The sequence below is a fragment of the Pimephales promelas genome, chromosome 25 (assembly GCF_988280905.1).
Source record: "Pimephales promelas chromosome 25, fPimPro1.hap1.1, whole genome shotgun sequence".
NCBI lineage: Eukaryota > Metazoa > Chordata > Actinopteri > Cypriniformes > Leuciscidae > Pimephales > Pimephales promelas.
In genome coordinates, this window is record NC_142793.1 from 9,085,637 (window position 1) to 9,106,555 (window position 20,919).

Here is a 20,919-nt window from a genome sequence, read left to right on the forward strand (position 1 = left end):
ACTGAGCACACAGACAGGATTGGGTGCGCTCGACGTCCCAGTGCGTCATCCCACTCATTCCTCTCTGTCTCTGAGGGCGCGGAAGGGAGCGTGTGTCGTCCCTGGGCTACGCCCCTCCCTTCCCCCTCTATCGCCAGACCCCCGGCAGAACAGACCCCCGTGGAACGCTCTGCCTTCCCTGGTCTCTTCTGTCGGGGAGCGGGCTTCGACGGTGCATCCGGGCGGGGTAACTCCTTTTAACACCTTTTCTTCGGTTTGCTTTCGAGGGCCAGGCATATCAGTACACGGTTCTCCCATTCGGGTTAGCTCTGTCCCCTCGCGTCTTCACGAAGATCGTCGAGGCAGCCCTTGTTCCCCTTCGCGAGCACGGGGTTCGCATCCTAAACTATCTCGACGACTGGCTGATACTGGCACACTCTCGAGCTCAGGTTTGCGAACACAGAGACCTGGTGCACCTAGCCCGTCTGGGCCTTCGGGTCAACCGGGAAAAGAGCAAACTTTGCCCCGTGCAGAGGATCTCTTTTCTCGGCATGGAGATAGACTCGGTCGCCATGTCCGCGCAGCTCACGAACGAGCGCGCGCACTCACTGCTGACTTGTCTTCGACAGTTCGAGGGCAAGAGTGCGGTTCCACTGAAACTATTTCAGAGGCTCCTGGGGCATATGGCATCCACGGCAACGCCGCTCGGTTTGCTTCATATGAGACCGCTTCAGCTGTGGCTTCGCGATCGAGTCCCGAGGTGGGCATGGCATCGCGGTTCGCTCCGAGTTCCAGTGACTCCAGCATACCGCCGAACCTTCTTCCCGTGGTCGAACCTCAGCTTCTTACGGACCGGCGTCCCTATTCAGCGAGTTTCCAGGCATCTCGTTGTCTCCACGGATGCATCTACCACGGGTTGGGGTGCCATGTGCAATGGGCATGCAGCCGCGGGTTCCTGGACAGGAACCCAGCGCCTCATGCACATCAATTGCCTCGAGCTGCTGGCAGTACGGCTCGCCCTGCACCGCTTCCGAGCGTTGCTCACGGGCCAACATGTGCTTGTCCGTTCGGACAACACTACGGCAGTAGCGTACATCAACCACCAGGGGGGTCTACACTCACGCCGGTTGTTGCAGCTCGCCCGCCACCTCTTGTTATGGAGTCAGAAGCACCTGAGGTCCCTTCGTGCAGTATACATTCCTGGAGACCGGAACCTGGCAGCCGACGAACTGTCACGGGTCCGTCCCATCTCCGGCGAATGGCGACTCCATCCCCAGTCGGTCCAGCTGATTTGGGACCAGTTCGGGGAGGCACAGATAGATCTGTTCGCCTCTCGGGACTCATCCCACTGCGCCTAGTTTTATTCCCTGACCGAGGGTACGCTCGGCTCAGATGCACTGGCGCACAGCTGGCCACGGGGCCCACGCAAGTATGCGTTTCCCCCAGTGATCCTCCTTGCACGGGTGTTGTGCAAGATCAAGGAGGACGAGGAGCAGGTCTTGCTGGTAGCCCCCTATTGGCCCACCAAGACGTGGTTCTCCGAACTCATGCTCCTCGTGACAGCACCTCCTTGGCCTATTCCTCTGAGACAGGACCTACTCTCTCAGAGACGGGGCACTCTGTGGCACCCTCGTCCCGATCTTTGGAGGCTGCACGTGTGGCTCCTGGACGGGACGAGGCAGGTTTGAGTTCGCTGCCACCTGAGGTGGCGGCAACCATCACTTCCGCAAGAGCGTCGTCCACGAGACACCTTTATGCGTTGAAGTGGAACCTCTTCGTCAATCGGTGTTCTTCTCGCGGAGAAGACCCCCGGAGATGTTCGATCGCGGTCGTGCTTTCCTTCCTGCAAGAAGGGTTGGAGCGCAGGCTGTCGCCCTCCACCCTTAAGGTTTACGTCGCAGCCATTGCCGCTTCTCATGAAGCAGTGGAAGGTAAGTCCTTAGGGAAGCACGACCTGGTCATCAGGTTCCTGAGGGGAGCGAGGAGGCTACATCCGCCTCGTCCTCCCCTCGTACCCTCTTGGGACCTCTCGGTAGTTTTAAGTGCACTGCAGAGGCATCCCTTTGAGCCTTTGCAATCGGTAGAGTTAAAGTTTCTGTCCATGAAGACAGCACTCCTGGTTGCATTGGCCTCCATCAAGAGGGTGGGGGACCTGCACACATTCTCCGTTGACGAAGCGTGCCTGGAGTTCGGGCCGGCTTACTCTCACGTGATCCTGAGACCCCGGCCTGGATATGTGCCCAAGGTTCCCACCTTCCGGGACCAGGTGGTGAACCTGCAAGCGCTGCCCCTGGAGGAGGCAGACCCAGCCTTGGCACTGCTCTGTCCGGTACATGCTCTCCGCACCTATGTCGACAGAACGCGGTGTTTCAGGACCTCAGACCAGCTCATTGTCTGTCATGGGGGGAGCCAGAAGGGAAGGGCTCTCTCAAAGCAACGGCTGTCCTACTGGATAGTGGACGCCATTGCTTTTGTCTTACCAGCAGCAAGGCCGTCCGTGCCCCCTTGGTGTGACGGCCCATTCCACTCGGAGTGTGGCCTCCTCTTGGGCTCTAGCGCACGGCGCCTCGCTAACAGACATCTGCAGAGCTGCAGGCTGGGCGACACCCAACACCTTCACCAGATTCTATAATCTGCTAATTGAGCCGGTGTCCTCTCACGTACTCGCTTCCGCCAGTACTGGACCCGCTCAGGTGTCTTCGCTTGCTCGCCACTCCACTCCCCGGACTGGATAAGTGCAATATTTCCTCAGTTCTTCCATTGAAGTCTTGAGTCCTCCAGCACCGACGATGCGGGCACCACTGCTGTTGCTCTGGATGCTGGCTAGGTGCCTCCATGTGCACGGTTCCTCATGGTAACCGTCTCATGTGTATTTTCCACTGTAAGCCTCTCTGAGCATGTGTCTTCCCTTGGCAAGCCATCTGCCACCCCTGGAGTTAAATTTTAGTAGCCACCTCGGTTGGTGCTCCAGTGTTTCCATATGCGTTCCTATGCGGCCATATGTGTATTTGTAAGTCCTCCCCTTGGTAGGCAGCTGGTAGCATGTCCCTCCCAGGATATGTTTCCCAGTGTACCTTGGTAATCCTGTGTTAAAGTGGGATCCCAAAAAAAAAAAAAAAGAGAGGGGTCCAGACTTTCGCAGGGCACTGGTAGACAGCTTGAAGATGGCGTGATGGCACAGACCCCCAATCTCTGTCACTTCTGACGTAACTCGAAGTGACTACGAAAGGGAACGTCTCGGTTACGGATGTAACCCTCGTTCCCTGAGTAGGGAACGGAGACGTTACGTCTCCCTGCCACTTCTGCTGTATCGCTGGGTAGACGCCGAGTTCAATCTTGGCTCCTCAGCGAAGACATACTGCGGTTGCGTTCACTTCCTCCTTCTATACTCACGGAGTAGGGCGGAGTACGCTATGCAAATTTCCGCAGCCCCAAGGCATTGCACGCCATTGGCTCGTTTTTAAATACTCGAAGAGGATTGGCTTTCTATGCGAAACCCCCAATCTCCGTCACTTCTGACGTAACGTCTCCGTTCCCTACTCAGGGAACGAGGGTTACATCCGTAACCGAGACGTTTTATTCCCTTATTAGGAGTTTGTGAATTCCCAGTTTGGAAAGTGTTTTTTTTTTATGATTTCATCAGTTCTTGTGGGCATTTCTGTCAAGCCTGGAAAGTTGACCTAACTGTTTTTCTCCTTTATTTTCTTTTTCATTGATTGCACACAAGTTATGATTCAGAAAGCAGTTGAAGTATGATATGATAACAGCATGCAGTGCTCTCAATAACCAGAAGGTGGCAGTACAGTCTTGTTTTTAAATTAAACTTTAAAGTGTTTGCCAGCTTAACATACGTTAAGTTTTGTTGGTAGACTTGACTGTTAGAATTGACTATATATATACAAGACTGCAATGAACCCATTGTAATATTTGCATACTTAATTGTGGTCTATTGTTGCGGTTTAGATAACATTTTAGACACAAAATTGTTTAATATATAACTTTATTTGCTTAGCATGAAACAAGATAAAATAGCAACTTAAATAATCTCACATCTTTAAATAGAACATGTCCTTGTTTTTCTCCATTACAAGATTCATCTATAATAGCTTAAAATAAAACAACAATTAAGGGAAAAAAGATATGCTCCAGCCTCCCACTTTAGCCAAACTCTGTACAAAATGGCGTCTGTTTTAGGTGTGGGGAAACTGTTGTCCACAATCTTAACATACTTTAGTTCAATAGCTTTAGCCACACCAACGCTGCAGCATTTAATGTCAAGCTTGTGTCCATTAAATGATTATTTTTTTAGAATTCATGAAACTGTCCACAAAGCTCAACTTCAGTCAGTCCATTTCCTTTTCATATTTCATAGGCTTTCCATATCGTCTTAACACCTTACACATTCATGTCCTTTCTTCTTTGTGTATTTCCTTCTATTTTTCCGTCTTTTTCACACACGAGAAGTTACTAGCAGTGAGCGTAGTCTGTGCGCTAACGTCGCCTCCAGCTCTTCCAAGAGCGAGTCTTTCCCGGATCCGCTTCGCGTCCCGGATCCCAGGATCAGCGCCCGGAAGGCTTCCCTCTCCAACAGACCGGCCATGTTCTGGAGGAAGAAACCTTCACAGTATGTGCTGAGCTCCAGCGCACCGTGAGCCTGGGGGAAATACATACACCAATTAGGCCTGCATGGGGAGACACTTCGCTAATAAATGTCCTGTAAACATTTTAAAAGTATATACCATATTGTCATGTTCTTTTACCTATATTTCTTTGCCATAGGGCTGTAAAACAATTAATCAATCGCATATAAATAAATAATATAATGTGTATAAATATTTTGCATATATTTGCATTTATAAATTAAAGAATGTATAGAAATTGAAAACTGTCATGTGGTTGGCTTTGACATTGGCTGTCATGAGGCCATTATAACTGTCATGGATATTTTTCATGACCTCAACTTGTGGTACTAATTGAATTTGTCATTAAAGTTATAATGGCTTCATGACAGCCAATGTCAAAACCAACCACCTGACAGTTTAATGTAATGTTAACCCATAAAGCTAAGTGGTTTCTTAAGTTTGATAATCTGCTATGTCATGTTTATGACAGGTTGTGTTGTCTTAGTAATGTCAAGTTGTCACGACAAAGACACTGACAGGTTATGATGTATTGGTTTATGTCAAGATGTCTTAATGTCATATTTGCATTTAAAATGAGCGAATGACACTTAATGACAGTTGTCATAAACCTTCCTTCATATTTAAGACATATATCATGTCATGATTATGTAGGTGTCATGTTAGTCGCTACAACGGCAAGCGCACACGCAACTTCTATGGAAGAGTTTTTGTACTCTCGAAATATTTCGACTTTAATCTCGAAATGTTTTTTTTTTCTTTAACATTGCGGTTCAGGGCTTCATTGAAGCTAGTTTCCATCACTTGCAAGCTTATTGTAATAGTTTTCTCATAATTGGCCTGTATTTTGCAATTTTGACCTGTTTTTTTCTCAGAACTGTGTGACAAAGTCAGAATATTGAGATAACAAGTACCAGTTTGTTTATAGTTTTACAATTGTATATACTTAGATATTGTATATTTACTGTATAAAATAGTTTTTTTTATGATTATATATAATATTTTGTACACAATGGTATATCTGTACCTTAGCAGTGTGGTAGATGTTCACAGCATTGTCAAGGTCAATGCTGTGAGCGCAGAGGATCTCACAGTGCCGCTGTAGCGCCCCCAGCTGGAACAAACTGGCCGCTGACAGCAACTACAGAAGGGAAACAAAAAACAAAAGGGTACATTTTTTCTTATTACTTGCTTCAATCTACAAACATATTTTACTGTCCAATCAATGATTGTGAAAACATTTTCATCTTAAATTATTGCAGGTGTAAACTCAGGGAAAAGAATATTCCCTTGCGGTTTCATTGGCAAAGGCTGTACTTTGCTGGGTTGGACTGTATCTTGTTTGTCTTACCTCCAGTAACTCTGAGACGCCCATCTTCAGAGACTCTGTCCCCCCGCAGTACAGGTATGACATCATCATCTGGATAAACACAATGAGATCGTGATTAACTCCTGATAACATCTCGGAACAACGCCATGTTGTCGCACAGATTCATCGAGTGTTCATACCTGGAAGATGTTGTACTTGATGTTGCTGATCTCAATGTCTTTGCGGGGCTGAGAGCCGTCCGACCCGTTCAGTGCCAACAGACTTTTGAACCTGATCCCAGAGCAAACATCCTTTATTCACAACGGTTCAGTTCCGTCCAAATAAAATCATCTGCAGAGACACGTGTTGCAAGATAACACATTGTTTCGGCTCACCTTTCGGACGCTGTGAGCAGCAGAACCCCGTGAGCATAGAACCGTTTCCCCTCCACTAGGAACGTCACGTCAGACATCTCTGGGTTGTTCAGGAAGTGAGGGTCTGTGGAAAGAGGAGGAATCAGACTTACTCAAGATTTGAACAGGGTAATTATTTACAGACAAAAACACAAATTAAAGAATTTGCTAAATATAAGAAAATGAAAGTGCACTACCATGTAAAATAAAGCGAAATTACCAGAATCAATGACAAACAAACTTTAGTTTTTGAATTTTAAATCAATGTTGGGTAGTTTATGGTGGATCCAGTCAGTGTTGCCAATTCATAATTATAACTGTACTAAGATGAAGTGAATTACCAAGTTGAGCGGAGAGAGCGGGCTTCTTCTCTTGGATGGGAGGAAGTGGAGCAGGACCATAACAGTGACTAAAAATGATGCCCAGCTGTTGGTTTATTGCCTCGTTCTATAAAGGAAAAGAAAGAATTAGTCATAAGGAATTTTTTACTAGAGACAGCACTGCTTCAGAAATCCTGCACTGAGTAGGTACTACATTTGAATTTGAACTTACTTCGCGACTGTTAAAAAAGTATGAATATGGGTGGTATGAGTGAAATTCGGATGTGCCACATTCGCCACATTACTGTCACATGACCTATAACAGCATCAGTTGGGTCACTTCACTGCCATTCATGATGGGAAAGAGAATGCTTACTTCAGAATCCGCTAAATTAGTCGGTCATCCGGGGACTTTTTACCCTCTGTGTTTCAAATACTATGTGTTCAGACATGCAGTACTACTTTTGGCGTACTCTATAGTAGGGAAGAATTCGATTTCGGACACAGTGTAAGAATTATTTATAGACCTCTTCGCACCAAATTTAAATTTTTGCAATAAAAACAGCACAAAAATATTTTAGAACATAATGCATGTCCATTTTAGATCCTTCAAAATTGGAAAAAATTTTAATTACAGTGAGCAGTCAAGTTTTAACTCAAAGTCTAGTTACATTTTTAATTGGTCACCATGCATTGACAATGACAAATATGCATAGTCTGTGTAATGCCGGGCATACACCAAAGGATTTTCACTGTCCCAGACTAAAGACCGGCAGTCTTTAGGTATCTTACGGGAGTCTCGGCGCGCTCCCGTCGTCTCGATCGTTAAATGTGAGGTGATAATCTGCAGTCTGCGACCTGATTTATGCCAGTCTTTCTCTAGTCTTTCATATCAAACATGTTTGATATTATCGCAAGTCCTAGAGTCATAGTGACGTAAAACAATCAACAACCAATAAAATCGTTCTCAGGAAGCTGGAAACAGGAAACTGGAAGCCATCAGTCACAACAAAGAAACATGTCTGTCAACCAATGGATGTGGAAACACAACGAGCGCCAAGTAGGCGAAAATGGATAAAGAGGAGCGCCTTGTTGAGCTGTGGGCAGTGTCTTTTTGATGTAAACTAACTGTAGCTGCTTCTCCTCCATTTTTGTTAAATCACTGCTGAGCATGATGGGAGGAATTTGGTGGGAATAAACTTGTAGTCTTGTAAATAGTGTCACTACAAGATTCAGTGTTTGCAAAATCTTTAGTCTGAGACTAAAAACTGTGAACCCAAGTCTTTAGATGTGAGCTGATAATCTTATAGTCTTTTCTAAATCTTTTCAAAGTCTTTAAGCCCGGAACACACCAAGCAGACGCCAACGAACTAGCGCTGATGAAAGCCAACTGTGTTGTCGCCTCTCGTCGAGGTAAAAATCTGCACTTGAACACACCGAGAGAACTACAACCGACGGTCAGCTAGAATGTGCGTTCTGCGCCTGTGTGTAATGAGCCAACTGTCTATTTCTGCAGATATATTAGTCTATATTCGTCATTCAAAAAGGAAAACCGACGCTGCGGCTGCAGATACACATACCGTAAACAAAGCAACGCATGCTTACATTTTTAAATATCAATCCTGCTTTATTCCACTCCACTCATGTTAATATTGAAATATTCGCCAAGGAACACTCAGGTAAGATGACGTAACATAAGAACAGCCTTCTATCTTTACCATTTTGACTCCTTTGCTTGCTTTTGCGTTTATTCTCGTGCACTGACTCTTTCACTAAGCTGAACAGCCAATCAGAGTTCTCTCTTTCCCCAACGGCCCGACGCCGATTCAACATGTCGAATCGCGCGAAACAAAGCCGACGAGGACTATTTTCCGCCAACGGCACGGAACTGTATGTATCACACCGAGGAAACTTAGTTGGCCAACGCAAAAAATCTGCCAGACGGCCGACCGTCGGCTTGGTGTGTTCCGGGCTTAAGGTGTACAGAAAGCATACGATTCTCAATTTTTATACTGTATATAGATTTGTTTTTGTCATTACATTGGACTTTCTATGATGAAATATCCATGTTTTTTTTCATACCTTGTTTTTTTTCAGGATGTTAAACATCAAAGGAAACCCGACGCTGACTAGTTCCTCACAGTAGTCCTCCTCTTTGATGGAACTGAAGTCCCGTAAAAGGGAGAGCGTGACCCCGGCTCTGGACTTCAGCTGAGCGCTGCGCAGCGACTCCAACCACACGTGAAGCTTCCACGGCACTCCTGCATTATGAAGAACCGTTTGCAAATAATCAAATGCTTGCTAGATACCTCAGCTTTTTTAAACCGTATCATTTGATTATGAATTAATGAAAGTGTTACTCTATGACATCATCTATACTCAGTGAATTGTTTGTAGATATCTTATACATGCATGCGTCTAACCTACCCAGTGATCTGAGCTCCATGGTGACGTCCAGATAGCCGTGCTCTGCGCTGTAGAAGGACGCCTCCTGCAGTGCTTTCATACGGGCCTTGCACAGCTTAGGCAGGGCATCTTCTGAGAGCAGGCTGAGGTTGGGAGATGGAGGCAGGGGGAGAGAGTGTCCGTTCCTGCCAGACGCCCGCGCCTCGCCCTCCACACCCTCCGCCAGGATCTCCTCCAGCGAGAGCACGTCCTCCCGCACCTTCTGAGGCTGAGAGAGGAGCTTCCTCAAAACATTCCTGCAGAACATACTTCTCTGTTAGTTCACTGATGGATGGATGGTAGATGCATGGTTATCTGGATAGATAACTAATGATTTGGCATATGGATGGACAGATTGATAAAAATCTAGATGGGATGGAGAATGAATAGATGGGTAGATAGTTGGCTAGGTAGAAAATGAATGAGTAGAAAGATGTTGATACACTGGTAGATAAATAGTGGGAGAGATAATGAATGCTTGGACATAAGATTGATGGATAAATGATTAAATGGGTTGGCGGATATCTGATTGGGTAGATATGAATGATTGGTCAGGTAGATAGATGGTTGATTGGATGGATAATAAATACTTGGACATATAGATAGCTAGATAATTGGCTGATGAATGATTAAATATAGGAAGATGCCTGATGGATAATGAATGATTGGATAGATGGGTAGATAAATGTTAGCTTGATGTATAATGAATGATTGGATATACAGAAAGTTGGCTGAGTGGAAAATAGATGGATAATGAATTATTGGACAAAGATTGATAGAAAGCTATGATAGCTGGTTAGAGAGATTAATCAGATAGTTGATAGATAGACATGAATAATATGACCGATTAATATGGACAGATAGATGAATGATTGCCTAGATAGAATGTGGATGATTTGACATTGATATTCTGTTGATGTCCAGTGTAATATTTGCTAAAAATGAGATCATTATGTGGTAATCCAGCTGTGTATTTGTTGCCATAACTGATCATATTCAGAGTTGGCGAGTGTGTTAGTATGATGATGGGAGGCATTACCTATGGCCATGTGCAGCGGCGTGACTGAAGCAGTTCATGTCCTCATACAGCGATGATGTCAGAGCGTTACCGTCCTGGGACCTCAGCAGGGGATCTGCACCCCGCGCCAGCAGTAAACTAACCATCTCGTAATTCCCTGGGAGAGTGACCGGAGGAGAAGGAAAGCAGAAACAGATGGTGAGGTTGCAGAGATGTGTAGAATAAATGAGAGAGAACCACAGTAAAAGAAAAGAACACAATTCATGATCATTACTGTAATGATCTTGGAAGGGTCACGTCTTGAGGAATCGACTCTTCCTTGATCTTTACAGATAAAAGAGCTTGACGTTCTAGAACTTTAAGAACTCACAACATCTTTCTTGTCCAAAATCTACTCTACTCTTTAGATTTCTGACACCAGAAAAGTGAAATATTTACACTCCCGCCCACATTTACTATAAAAATGGCCTATTGAAGTTCAGAAACTTGGCCCACCTACTCACAGTGAGGCATTAAGAAGGAAGTAGGACAGATAGTGGTTAAGTATACCAAACCTTTTACTTACTAAAGGTAAAACAAAATATAACTCTTGAATGTTCCCACACCTATAAAATGTTTTAAAAAAACAAACACTCTGAACTGTTGCAAAACATGTCTTCCTGACCCAATTCTGTCAACTCTCGTACAGTTTGTGGCCTCTACAGTTTGACTCTGGTCTGCTAACACATGCCCATATTTTTAGGGATTCCTGTTTGGGATGGGAGTGACCAGCCTTCCCTTGCAGGCTGTAAATCTGAGCCAGTGGAGGTTGTGAGACTGAGGCTGAGTAGAGCTACACACACACACCTGCTGCGGACGCCAGCTGGAGAGGCGTCTCCGTGTTACTCTCCTGTCCGTAACGCACGGCTGCTCCTTCCACGTTTGCCCCGGCATCTAATAGAAGCTGAAGAGACAGACAAGCAAACCTGTTAAGAAGGTAACAGCAAAAACTATAGCTAACATTAAACACAAGAATCAAACTTACACATTGTGTGGCTACAACTGAAGTGAATATTACTACATGCTGAACAAAAATGGTTTATTTAAGTGTGATGTAAAGAATACATACATTCAACTACAGATAAGAGTGTATACTTTCAATCTACTTTTTATGTAGACTTGTCAGAGATAGACTTAAAATTATACTTTAGTATGCTTTGCTTCTACTGAAAAATACATTTGGCCTATAAGGTAAATTTACAATTAATACAAATGTAGGAACCGTGTAGTATACTTAAGTGCTTTAAGCATAATGTTAAGTTCCCTTTAAGAAACACTTTAAGTGTCCTTGGTTAATATAAACTATTTAAATTTGTTTACTGAGAGTATACTTGTACTTTTATTAACTAAAATGTAGGCTAGAAGTCTATCCCCCGTTTCACAGATGAGGCAATGTTGTCTAGTCTCAGATTAAAATGCATGTTTGAGCTGTTTTAACTGAAATCAACTTGCACAGACATATCCTAAAATATGTCAATGCCATTGTTTTCTCTCAAGATGCACAATTGGACATCAATAATGTTTTTTTTTTCTCAAGGCTAATCCTAATTAAACCAATGTATAATACCAGCTTAATCTAAGCCCTGTTTGTGAAACCATGGCTATAACTAGTAAAATAACAGTGCAGCTGTAAGTTCACTTGCAGTATACTTCACAGTATAGTTGCCGTACTAAAGCAAAACTTTGATGTTACCTAGTTGTGTACGGAACCAATTGTGCAAAAAAATAAAGAGAAGTAAAACAATGTGATGTTTTACTGCAATGTGAAGTGCAAACCCTGGCCCAAAGAAAAACAACTCGATTATGTGACCTATGAAATTTTACTTGTAAAGAAGACTTTGTGGATTGAGTCAGAAATATGGATGGATCTATTTGTGACACTAGGGTTAGGGTTAGTATTTGTTTCAGTGTTGTTACTAGGATGACGAATGAAATCTTTAGAATCAGCTGTGGGGGTTTGTGCTCGACTGGTTTAGGCGAAAACAAGTATCTCTTTACCTGAACTACTGATATATGTCCATGTAACACAGCGAACGTGAGCGCCACCCAGTGGCGGCTGTCTGGGTAGACTGAAGGGTGTTTGGGAGAGCAAACGGGTACCTGAACACAAAAACAGTCAGCTTTCATACAGGAATGTTTTCCATTTCTTCACAAAAACATTTACAACATTACAATAAAAAAAACAATCTGAGTTCAGCTACCTTGTCCAATTTTTATTTATTTATTTATTTATTTATTGAGAATTTTTGGTTGAATGCAAAACAATTCAAGTTTCCCCCCATTCAAAAAGGTTTTTATTTTATTTTATTATTTTTTTCCTAGTGTTTTTTAGAAACATATCTACATCAGAACAGGTTATTAAAACATTTTTGGAAGATTAAAATATTTGAAAATTTAAAAATGCATCGGTTTTGCTCCTTTTTTCCCGCTAAATGTTTTAGTGACATTTAATCCCGTTTACCTTGGTAAAACAGACCTTAACATCAAAAAATAGTGACAGACTAATATAGCAACTGGTGGTACATACCGCCACATCCAGATTGGCTCCAGCATCAATCAGCATCTGGACTAAAGCTTCGTCTCCAGCTGAGCAGGCGTACATCAGCGGGGTCATACCCTACACAGGTGCAGAGAGAGCAGAGTTGGACATCTGGAGCACAACATCATATCCGTGTAACAGAATCACGTATAGTTTGGTCTCAATTGCTGACGAGGTGTTCTGATCTTACGGTACCTGGTCGTCCATGCTGTTGACACCATCTGGCCCCAGCAGCTCGATGGCCTGGCCAATCAGATCAGTGCGGCCGCAGTTGAGCATGCGGAAGCCCAGGTCCAGCTGGAACTTATCTGTGGCCGCTCTGGCATCCAGACGCCTGAAGGAACTGAAACAGCACTCCGGCCTACACAAGACAGAAGAAGAGTTAGAAAACACACAGAAACGAGGAGTGAGTGAGTGAATGAGAGAGAGAGAGCGAGTGAGTGGATGAGAGCGAAGTGAGTGGATGAGGGAGTGAGTGGATCAGATGGTGAGAGAGTGAGTGAGGGGATGAGAGAGTGAGTGGATCAGAGGGTGTGAGGGTGAGTGAGGGGATGAGAGAGTGAGTGAGTGGATTAGAGGGTGAGAGAGTGAGTGAAGGGATGAGAGAGTGAGTGAGTGCGTGGATGGAGAGGATGAGAGAGTGAGAGAAGTGAGAGGGTGAGTGAGTGAGGGGATGGATGAGAGAGTGAGTGAGTGGATGAGAGAGTGAGTGAGTGAGTGGATGAGTGAGAGTGAGGGGATGAGTGAGTGAGGGGATGGATGAGTGAGTGAATGAGGGGATGAGTGAGTGAGGGGATGGATGAGTGAGTGAATGAGGGGATGAGTGAGTGAGGGTGAGTGAGTGGATGAGTGAGTGAGGGGATGGATAAGAGAGTGAGTGGATGAGTGAGTGAGGGGATGGATGAGAGAGTGAGTGAGTGGATAAGAGAGTGAGTGAGTGGATGAGTGAGTGAGTGAGTGAGGGGATGAGTGAGTGAGGGTGAGTGAGTGGATGAGTGAGTGAGTGAGGGGATGGGTGAGAGAGTAAGTGAGTGGATGAGAGAGTGAATGAGTGAGTGAGGGGATAGATGAGATATTGAGTGAGGGGATGAGAGAGTGAGGGTATGAGTGAGAGAGTGAGTGGGGAAATGGCAACATGACATCATGACTTTTGCGTAAACATACACGCCACTTTCGAGTCAAGTGGCGTGTTACCTCTACGCATTTTGAGCCATCCGCGTGTATGTCTACGCCATTAACGTCCGAGTGATTCTGCGTGTCTGTACACGCCGTCAAACATCCGCGCGAAACGAAGCAAAATGTAGATCTACTTATCTGGGGAGCGATCTATTTTTTTCCTAGGATGGTAAGGGAACAGTCATAAATGCCATTAACCCCAGTGACGGTTAGGTTTAGGGACGGAGTTGAGGTAAGTCATATATTTATATATACAGTAATAACGTTAAGTCAACGGCGTTCATAAACACGCTGAAAAGCGATTATGCGTCTTGATAGCACGCCAACAATGGAAATACGAATTGGCGTGTCATACACACGCTACTTCATGAGATCGGTCTGGAAATGGATAGTGTTGGTCACCACATGCTTTCATGGGTGGAGTGCTTTATTTTCCTCAAGTGTTTTCAAATCATTAAGAAATACGCCTTGACATCAGCGTGAGGATCAGATCAAATCTGAGACTTTGCTGCAGCTCTTTGCCAGTGTGTTAACAGTCGAGTCACATTTAAGGAGTCAGCATGAGATCATGTCTGATACCTTCAGCTCTGCGACACTAGTGCCTGACTGTGTTTTTTATGTGTTTAAAAGTCTGTTGACATTTTAAAACAGATTTAATTAGTCTAACAAGGTTGTGATAAAAACATTTGTTGAATGCAATAAAAAAAAAAGGTATATTTGGAAAACAAGGTTACCACAACTGGAGAACTTGACAAAGCACCTTTAAAATCAGCATGAAATTTGATGCCCCTTGCTTTACAATATCTAAGGTATTCTTAATGTTGCTAGGGTGTCGCTCTTTGGTTGCTAAGGTGGTTTAGCTGATTATCAAAAGAGCCCACCCTCTGTGTCTCTCTGTTAATCTGGTCTGTAGATTAAGCTGATGTTATAGGATTCTTCACTCATTGTTAGTCAGGATTTTTTATGAAAGTATGAAAGTCTTACTTTAGCAGTCTGGGCTCGCAATCTAACCCAGGCAAGAGGAGCCGCGCTGTCTGTCTGACATCATCGCTGTCCACCAATAAGCTGCGGCGATGCTCGGCGTGAACGATGGCCACACGCATCCACTCCATCAGCGGGGGGAGGAGGAGGAACGGCCTGGGGAATGCAGGAAAAAAACAACGTACATAAGTTTGTTTCCATGACTGCTTTGAAATTGGTTGCAATATTAAACTCCTGCTCAACTCCTTCTTCACCACAACAGACCGGTACATCGACCGCATTACTGCAGAAGCTGCACCGATCCGTCTGTCAATCTCCCGTTCCATCCTTTCCTCGCTCGTGAACAAAACCCCAAGATACTTAACTCCACTTGAGGCAGGATCTTTCCACCTATCTGAAGTGGGCAAGCCACCCTGTTCCGAATGAGGACCATGGCCTCAGATTTGGAGGTTCTGATTCTCATCCCAGCTCGGCTGCAAACCGTCCCGGTGCATGCTGAAGGTCCTGGTCTCAACTGGCCAACACGACAACATCATCCGCAAAGAGCAGAGACATAATCATGTGGTCCCAAACCTGACACCCTCCAGGCCCTAGCTGCGCCTAGAAATTCTGTCCTTAAAGATTATGAACAGAACTGGCGACAAGGGGCAGCCCTGCTGGAGTCCAACATGCACCGGGAAGAAGTCTAACTTACTGCCAGCAATGTGAACCAAGCTCTTGCTTCGGTCATACAGGGACCAGACAGTCCTTAGCAAAGGACCCCCGACCTCATACTCCTGTAGCACTCTCCACAGGCCGCCTCGGGGGACACAGCAGAATGCCTTCTCCAAATCCACAAAGCACATGTGGATTGGTTGGGCAAACTCCCATGAACCCTCCAGCACCCTGTAGAGAGTATAGAGCTGGTCCAGTGTTCCACGGCCCGGACGAAAACCACACTGTTCCTCTTGAATCTGAGGTTCAGGAGGTGTAACAAGTCAGTTGTGTAAAACAAGTTGGGCCACAGCACAATAAATCTGCTAGTGTTTCTAAAGAAGGGCTTGTGCAATGAGAACGCTCTTCTTTCAGCGAGACGGCCCGTGTCTTTCATCAGCCTGTCATATCAGAGAACTGACGCTGAGAATGAGATGCAGCTGCTGAAGCTCATTGCCACTCCCTGCAGACATGAACATGTTGTGTGTATGTGTGTGAGCTTGTTCTAAATAGACAGATATGGCTGTTTACTGGACCCAGATCAAGACTATATCATTCTTCAAGCTAGTTTAAGGCATGGATTTTTTGGAAAAAAGCATTGAAATATGTAATTTTGGTGATCAAAGATGAGTTTTAAGGAATAAAATGAGGACAGCCCGTACTTTGTCCCGCCATCAGTTAGTTTTATTTAGCATCCAAGTCAGCCTGAACCATTAAGTATCATAACCAGGCACTGATACAGGCCCAGCATCCCGGTCCCAAATCCTAATCTAATCTTTAGTAAAGCCTAGAATCTGAGGAACCTCCAGCCGGTGTTTGGTAACGTCTCCGCTGCCAATGTGAAAGTTTGTCCCCAGAGCGCTTGATGCACAGCAGGAACACAATGACGTCAAAAAAAAAAAAAAAAGTTGCCCCGCCGAGAGTCTTTCAGCCTGGCAAGACATGCAAATGAGACGTACTGAGAGGAGCGTGAAGCTCATTAAACACACAAGATATGCGCAATAGAGAAACCGATCCCCTGAGACCTACAGACGCGCTCAACCACAACAAACACACCAACTTTGCAGATGACAACTTGATGGGAGCCATTTTGGTTCAAAAGAAAGAAAAAAAAACAATTACAATTCTAAAGTCAGCTTTCAAGTGTGAAACATCTGAAGACAAAGCTAAATTTAGAGAGGCTAAATTTAAATATTGAGGGAAGATAGCCTACAAAAAGACACCAAATCAAATCTTTGTTTTTTGTCGGTTGTTTTGCAGGGGAATAAATCGAATGTTTGTTCAGTTCGCATGGCATTCTTGGTGTTGCCACGATGTTGTGTTAACAGTGTCCTCTACAGTGTTAACATGTTTTTAGCTAGCATCTTGAAAAATAACATGTCCGGCGAAGTGACGTAAGCATTTTGAAGGGAACTCTATCGCCCCCTTGAGTACTGAAGTTTGTACCCCCGCGAGACATGCGTTAAAATGGTCAACATTTTTAGGCCAAATATTTGTATTTACGTAATTAAATATAGAATGTTTCCAGATTTTTATTACGTTGGTTGAGAGTTGGAGAAGAAAACTGCTACAAACAACAGATTTGGGCAGGACATGCCAAAAATCAACGCCTGTAAACGCCTGTCTGAACAAAAAAAGCAGTGTATTGCAAGCAACGAGCTGTGTAACGTCTACAGACAGATGAGGTTAAGTAACATTTGTTTGACTTGTGGTTGTAAAACAGCTCAACCTTAATCCAAGGAAAGATCTTCATGGGAAAGTGAGGGAAGAGGCGAAAAGAAACACAATTAATAACCACATACTTTCCCTAAAATAGTTTAGAAGAGCATTTTAGTAGCCTACTGTATTGATCAAGGGAACTTTCCAAGTGCCAAAGCTCTTAAAACCACTGTCAAGACGGATAGATTGCAGCCAGCTAAGTGTGTTTACTTTGGTCGCTCAAAAGAGGGGGTGGATGTGTTGGGGACTTGATATCTGTGAGAGCATACAAGGATTTGAGTCTATATCTGTAAGTGTGTGTGTTTGTGTGGAAAAAGATATCAGTCAGTACACTAAATAAGTCTGCGACAGGAGAGGTTGATGGGGATTTTTTCCATATAACTATGTGTATTGAAAGCAATCATTGCTTTATATTTTTATATTTTTTAATTAAAAAAAAGCATAATTATCAAAGATACCATTTTTTAAAGTTATTTTATTTTTCATATAAAATTGTCTATTTTATTATAATTTTTTTTTCCCTCAAGTTGCATTTCAAAATCCTCTTTTTTCTCTCTCTTTTTTTCCCCCCAAAAAATCTGAGAGGAACTATTCATTTGATGGGCTTGGTGCTTTGGCTGCTGCTACCAACAGCATTAAGAGCTCTTGCTACACACTTTTCTATTGCTAAATGGAATTACTGAGTCGTTAAAGCTTTTTGACCAACAAACAAAAGATGATTATAACTCTGTTAGCAAGCTAGGCTACAACTACTGGGCACACACGCGTTCAGGGATGAACACACACGGACGTAAACTTACTGATGCGTAGTCCACTCTTCTAACCTGCTCTTGAACGGAAAACAAAACCAGCATGAAATTTAAGCTCTTTGACAATTTTACAACTCTGCTTTGTTCTGTTGTCAAAGCGATACGCTAGTGAAAAGCAAAAGTCGTTGTGCCTCCCTTCATCTCTTGTTCAGTTTGGCCCTTGGGTCACGCTTTCAACAATGACCCGTGCTTCTGAATCAAGGGCTCAAGTTCAACCCGTGGCCTTCGACCCGAAACCCGAGCTCAGTTTCAGCCTACATCAAAGCTCGGCTCATCAGGGCTTGTGGAAACGTATAGTGCTTTGGGCTAATTTGGCGGACTAGCACGCACAGACATTTACACATGTGTTAAGGCCTCTAACGTGACTAGATTACAGCAGAGATGTAACAGTGATTTAAGAGTTCACTACTGAGACCACACAGCTGTATAACGTATATAACGCTCAAACATTTCTTTGAGTCATACACAAACACTAGCGTCTGGCAGGCAAACTCATGGCCACTGCATATTAAACGCTGTGGTTTTCGAGCCAGGAATTTCTAGCGGTTTTGGCAGCGGATGATGATTAATCCCAGCATCGCTTTAAATGGGAACGTTATTTCCTATATTTGTTTGAATTCAAAAATCATGTGTAAATAGTATACTGTATACTGTAGCCCACCATTGAGATTCTGAAAAAGAGTCTTTTATATTTTTACATTTTATATTATTATTATTAAATAAACAAACAGACTAAAGTTACATTTTATTGATTCCATGATTACATTAATGGAAAACAGTCACGACAAGTCAAACCACGAACGTGGTGCTGAGTGATCTGAACTGTATGAAGTGGCGTTCGGGGATCGACTTATCGAGACTATTTTCTAAGATGGCTCCTGTCTATATACACGAAGTGAACTGTCTTTATAAAGTATCTTCTTATTAAACGGTCTGTACACTTACAAAATTCTCAATGCTTCGTTTTGCATGTACGAACCCTGATTATGTTACTGTGTTAGTGTGGGGCTATTTTGAGCCTTGTTAGTGGTATAAACTAGCGATTTCTTTTTACTAATCAAATGCCCGAAGTACTAGGATTATTCGCTAGACATGTTTTATAGATAAAACTCCTTACATTCGATTATCATGAAAACAAATCTCAGAGAACGATTGACCAGGTACCGATGTTTTATTAGACCAAAGGTTCATTTTGCACTGGAGTTCTCCTTTAACGTGCCTTTTCTTCTTGGCCTGTTTTTGTATGACCCTCCTGAACCAATAAGTGTTTTGCTGTCCATTTGTCATGTCTTAATTTTGCTATTTTTAATATTGCATCCTTCTCATGAGCAGTAATTTTTTTACTTTTCAGTGCGAATTGAATCTCTTTTTTGGCCCATTTTACTTGTAAAGGAAAACTTGCTTAATAATTATGCACACCTGAATATAAGGGTTTTTCACTTCCTTTGATCAAATACCAAAATGAATAGTAGTTATTAAGATTTAAGGCCCTTGCACACCGAGTCCGAAATTTTCGTACGCGTTTTTTCGTATTCGTGATTCGGTGGCTCTGAATTGTCCAAACACCATTCAAACTGCTGGCTATGGATGCAAAAAACGCAGAAAATCGAACCCGATCCGATTTTTTCTATTACAGACGAAAGTTTCAGAGGCAGTGTGCAAGCGTGATTGACATAACGTGAGGTCGTATTTATTTTTTAACGTGCAAAAATTTTGGACACGAATTTCGGACTCGTGTGTAACGGCCTTGAGGTGTGGTTTGGTATTGCTCTAATATGCTTGAAAAAAAAATTTGATCAGAATATCAACACACTCTAGTTTAAACTTCCCTTTAGAAACGTCCTCTGGTGATGGTACTTCTATACTCCAATTAGCTGGTTTGTACGGATATGTCTTGTCTTCCCTGTGCTGATTTGGGGTCAGCATACCTTCCACCCCTCTCATCTTACAATGACTCCTTAATATGCGACCACTTACAACCCAGCACTCCCATTCACCTTTCTGACCCTTTCCGGCCTCTCTCTCCACCCACTCCATAAGAGCCAGTCCTCAGCCATCATAAATCAACACATCCCATTACAAACCTCTAGCTCACACATCCAAACTTCACTGGATCTGCAACACCCCCTCTCGGTTTACAGGCCCCTGTTAGGACCACACAGTACGTCTGTGTGCCATTGTGGTTTAATTTCAAGCAAAGGTTTTAAAGACTTTTCAATAGAAGGCGCAGAGAGGAGACCTTAAATAATGATTGAGCCCTTTACCGTAAATACTGCCAGGAGTAAAGCACCACCTGTATCCCATTTTGCCTTTCTACCAAACACACAGAAATCTTTTCTGGCACAAGCATTAAGGAAGATTCATGATTGGGGTCCTGGAGTTGGCAGTAAGGCTCCATTGTTGTTTTCCACTTAAGTTTGTTAGTTGAAGGTCTTACATAGGTGATCCAGCTGTAGCCAATATCAAGATTTGCCCTTTACTTAAAAAACATACAACCTGATAATTGCAAACATGTGTACACACAAAAATCACAACACGTGGACAACTGTGCTCGGCGTTCAACAACAAACATCAAAGAAACAAACATCGCTGCCCATCAATGACGTACTGGATTTACTTTGTTTTTGGATGCAGCATAAAGCTTCCAGAACTTGTTGCTCCTGTGTCACTTGAGTTGAATTTGGTAATGGTTGTGAAAAGTGTTGCATTTAAACACACACTTGTTTTTAAAATCAATTACAAGTCACAGATGAAACATCAAGAATACAAAAAGAATATTCGCTTCGGCTTTCTTTTTGCTATATAAACAGTACCAATGCTATGAGTAGCGTAAAAGTCA

General features: G+C 43.6%; 1 protein-coding gene across 1 annotated transcript in view; it reads right to left on the minus strand.

The window, feature by feature from the left end:
• Window positions 1-3,961: 3,961 nt before the first annotated feature.
• Window positions 3,962-20,919, minus strand: part of abtb2b (ankyrin repeat and BTB domain containing 2b) — a 60,051-nt gene continuing 43,093 nt past the window's right edge. Inside the window, exons 4-17 of the mRNA XM_039663162.2 lie at window positions 14,863-15,015; window positions 12,898-13,063; window positions 12,691-12,780; window positions 12,162-12,263; window positions 10,971-11,067; window positions 10,146-10,281; window positions 9,089-9,363; window positions 8,744-8,922; window positions 6,683-6,788; window positions 6,324-6,426; window positions 6,129-6,219; window positions 5,971-6,039; window positions 5,647-5,760; window positions 3,962-4,633 (exon numbers count right to left, since the gene is read on the minus strand). Of these exons, the coding sequence (XP_039519096.2) occupies window positions 4,430-4,633; window positions 5,647-5,760; window positions 5,971-6,039; window positions 6,129-6,219; window positions 6,324-6,426; window positions 6,683-6,788; window positions 8,744-8,922; window positions 9,089-9,363; window positions 10,146-10,281; window positions 10,971-11,067; window positions 12,162-12,263; window positions 12,691-12,780; window positions 12,898-13,063; window positions 14,863-15,015 (1,885 nt within the window). The 3' untranslated portion in view covers window positions 3,962-4,429. The remainder of the gene's footprint in view (window positions 4,634-5,646; window positions 5,761-5,970; window positions 6,040-6,128; window positions 6,220-6,323; window positions 6,427-6,682; window positions 6,789-8,743; window positions 8,923-9,088; window positions 9,364-10,145; window positions 10,282-10,970; window positions 11,068-12,161; window positions 12,264-12,690; window positions 12,781-12,897; window positions 13,064-14,862; window positions 15,016-20,919) is intronic.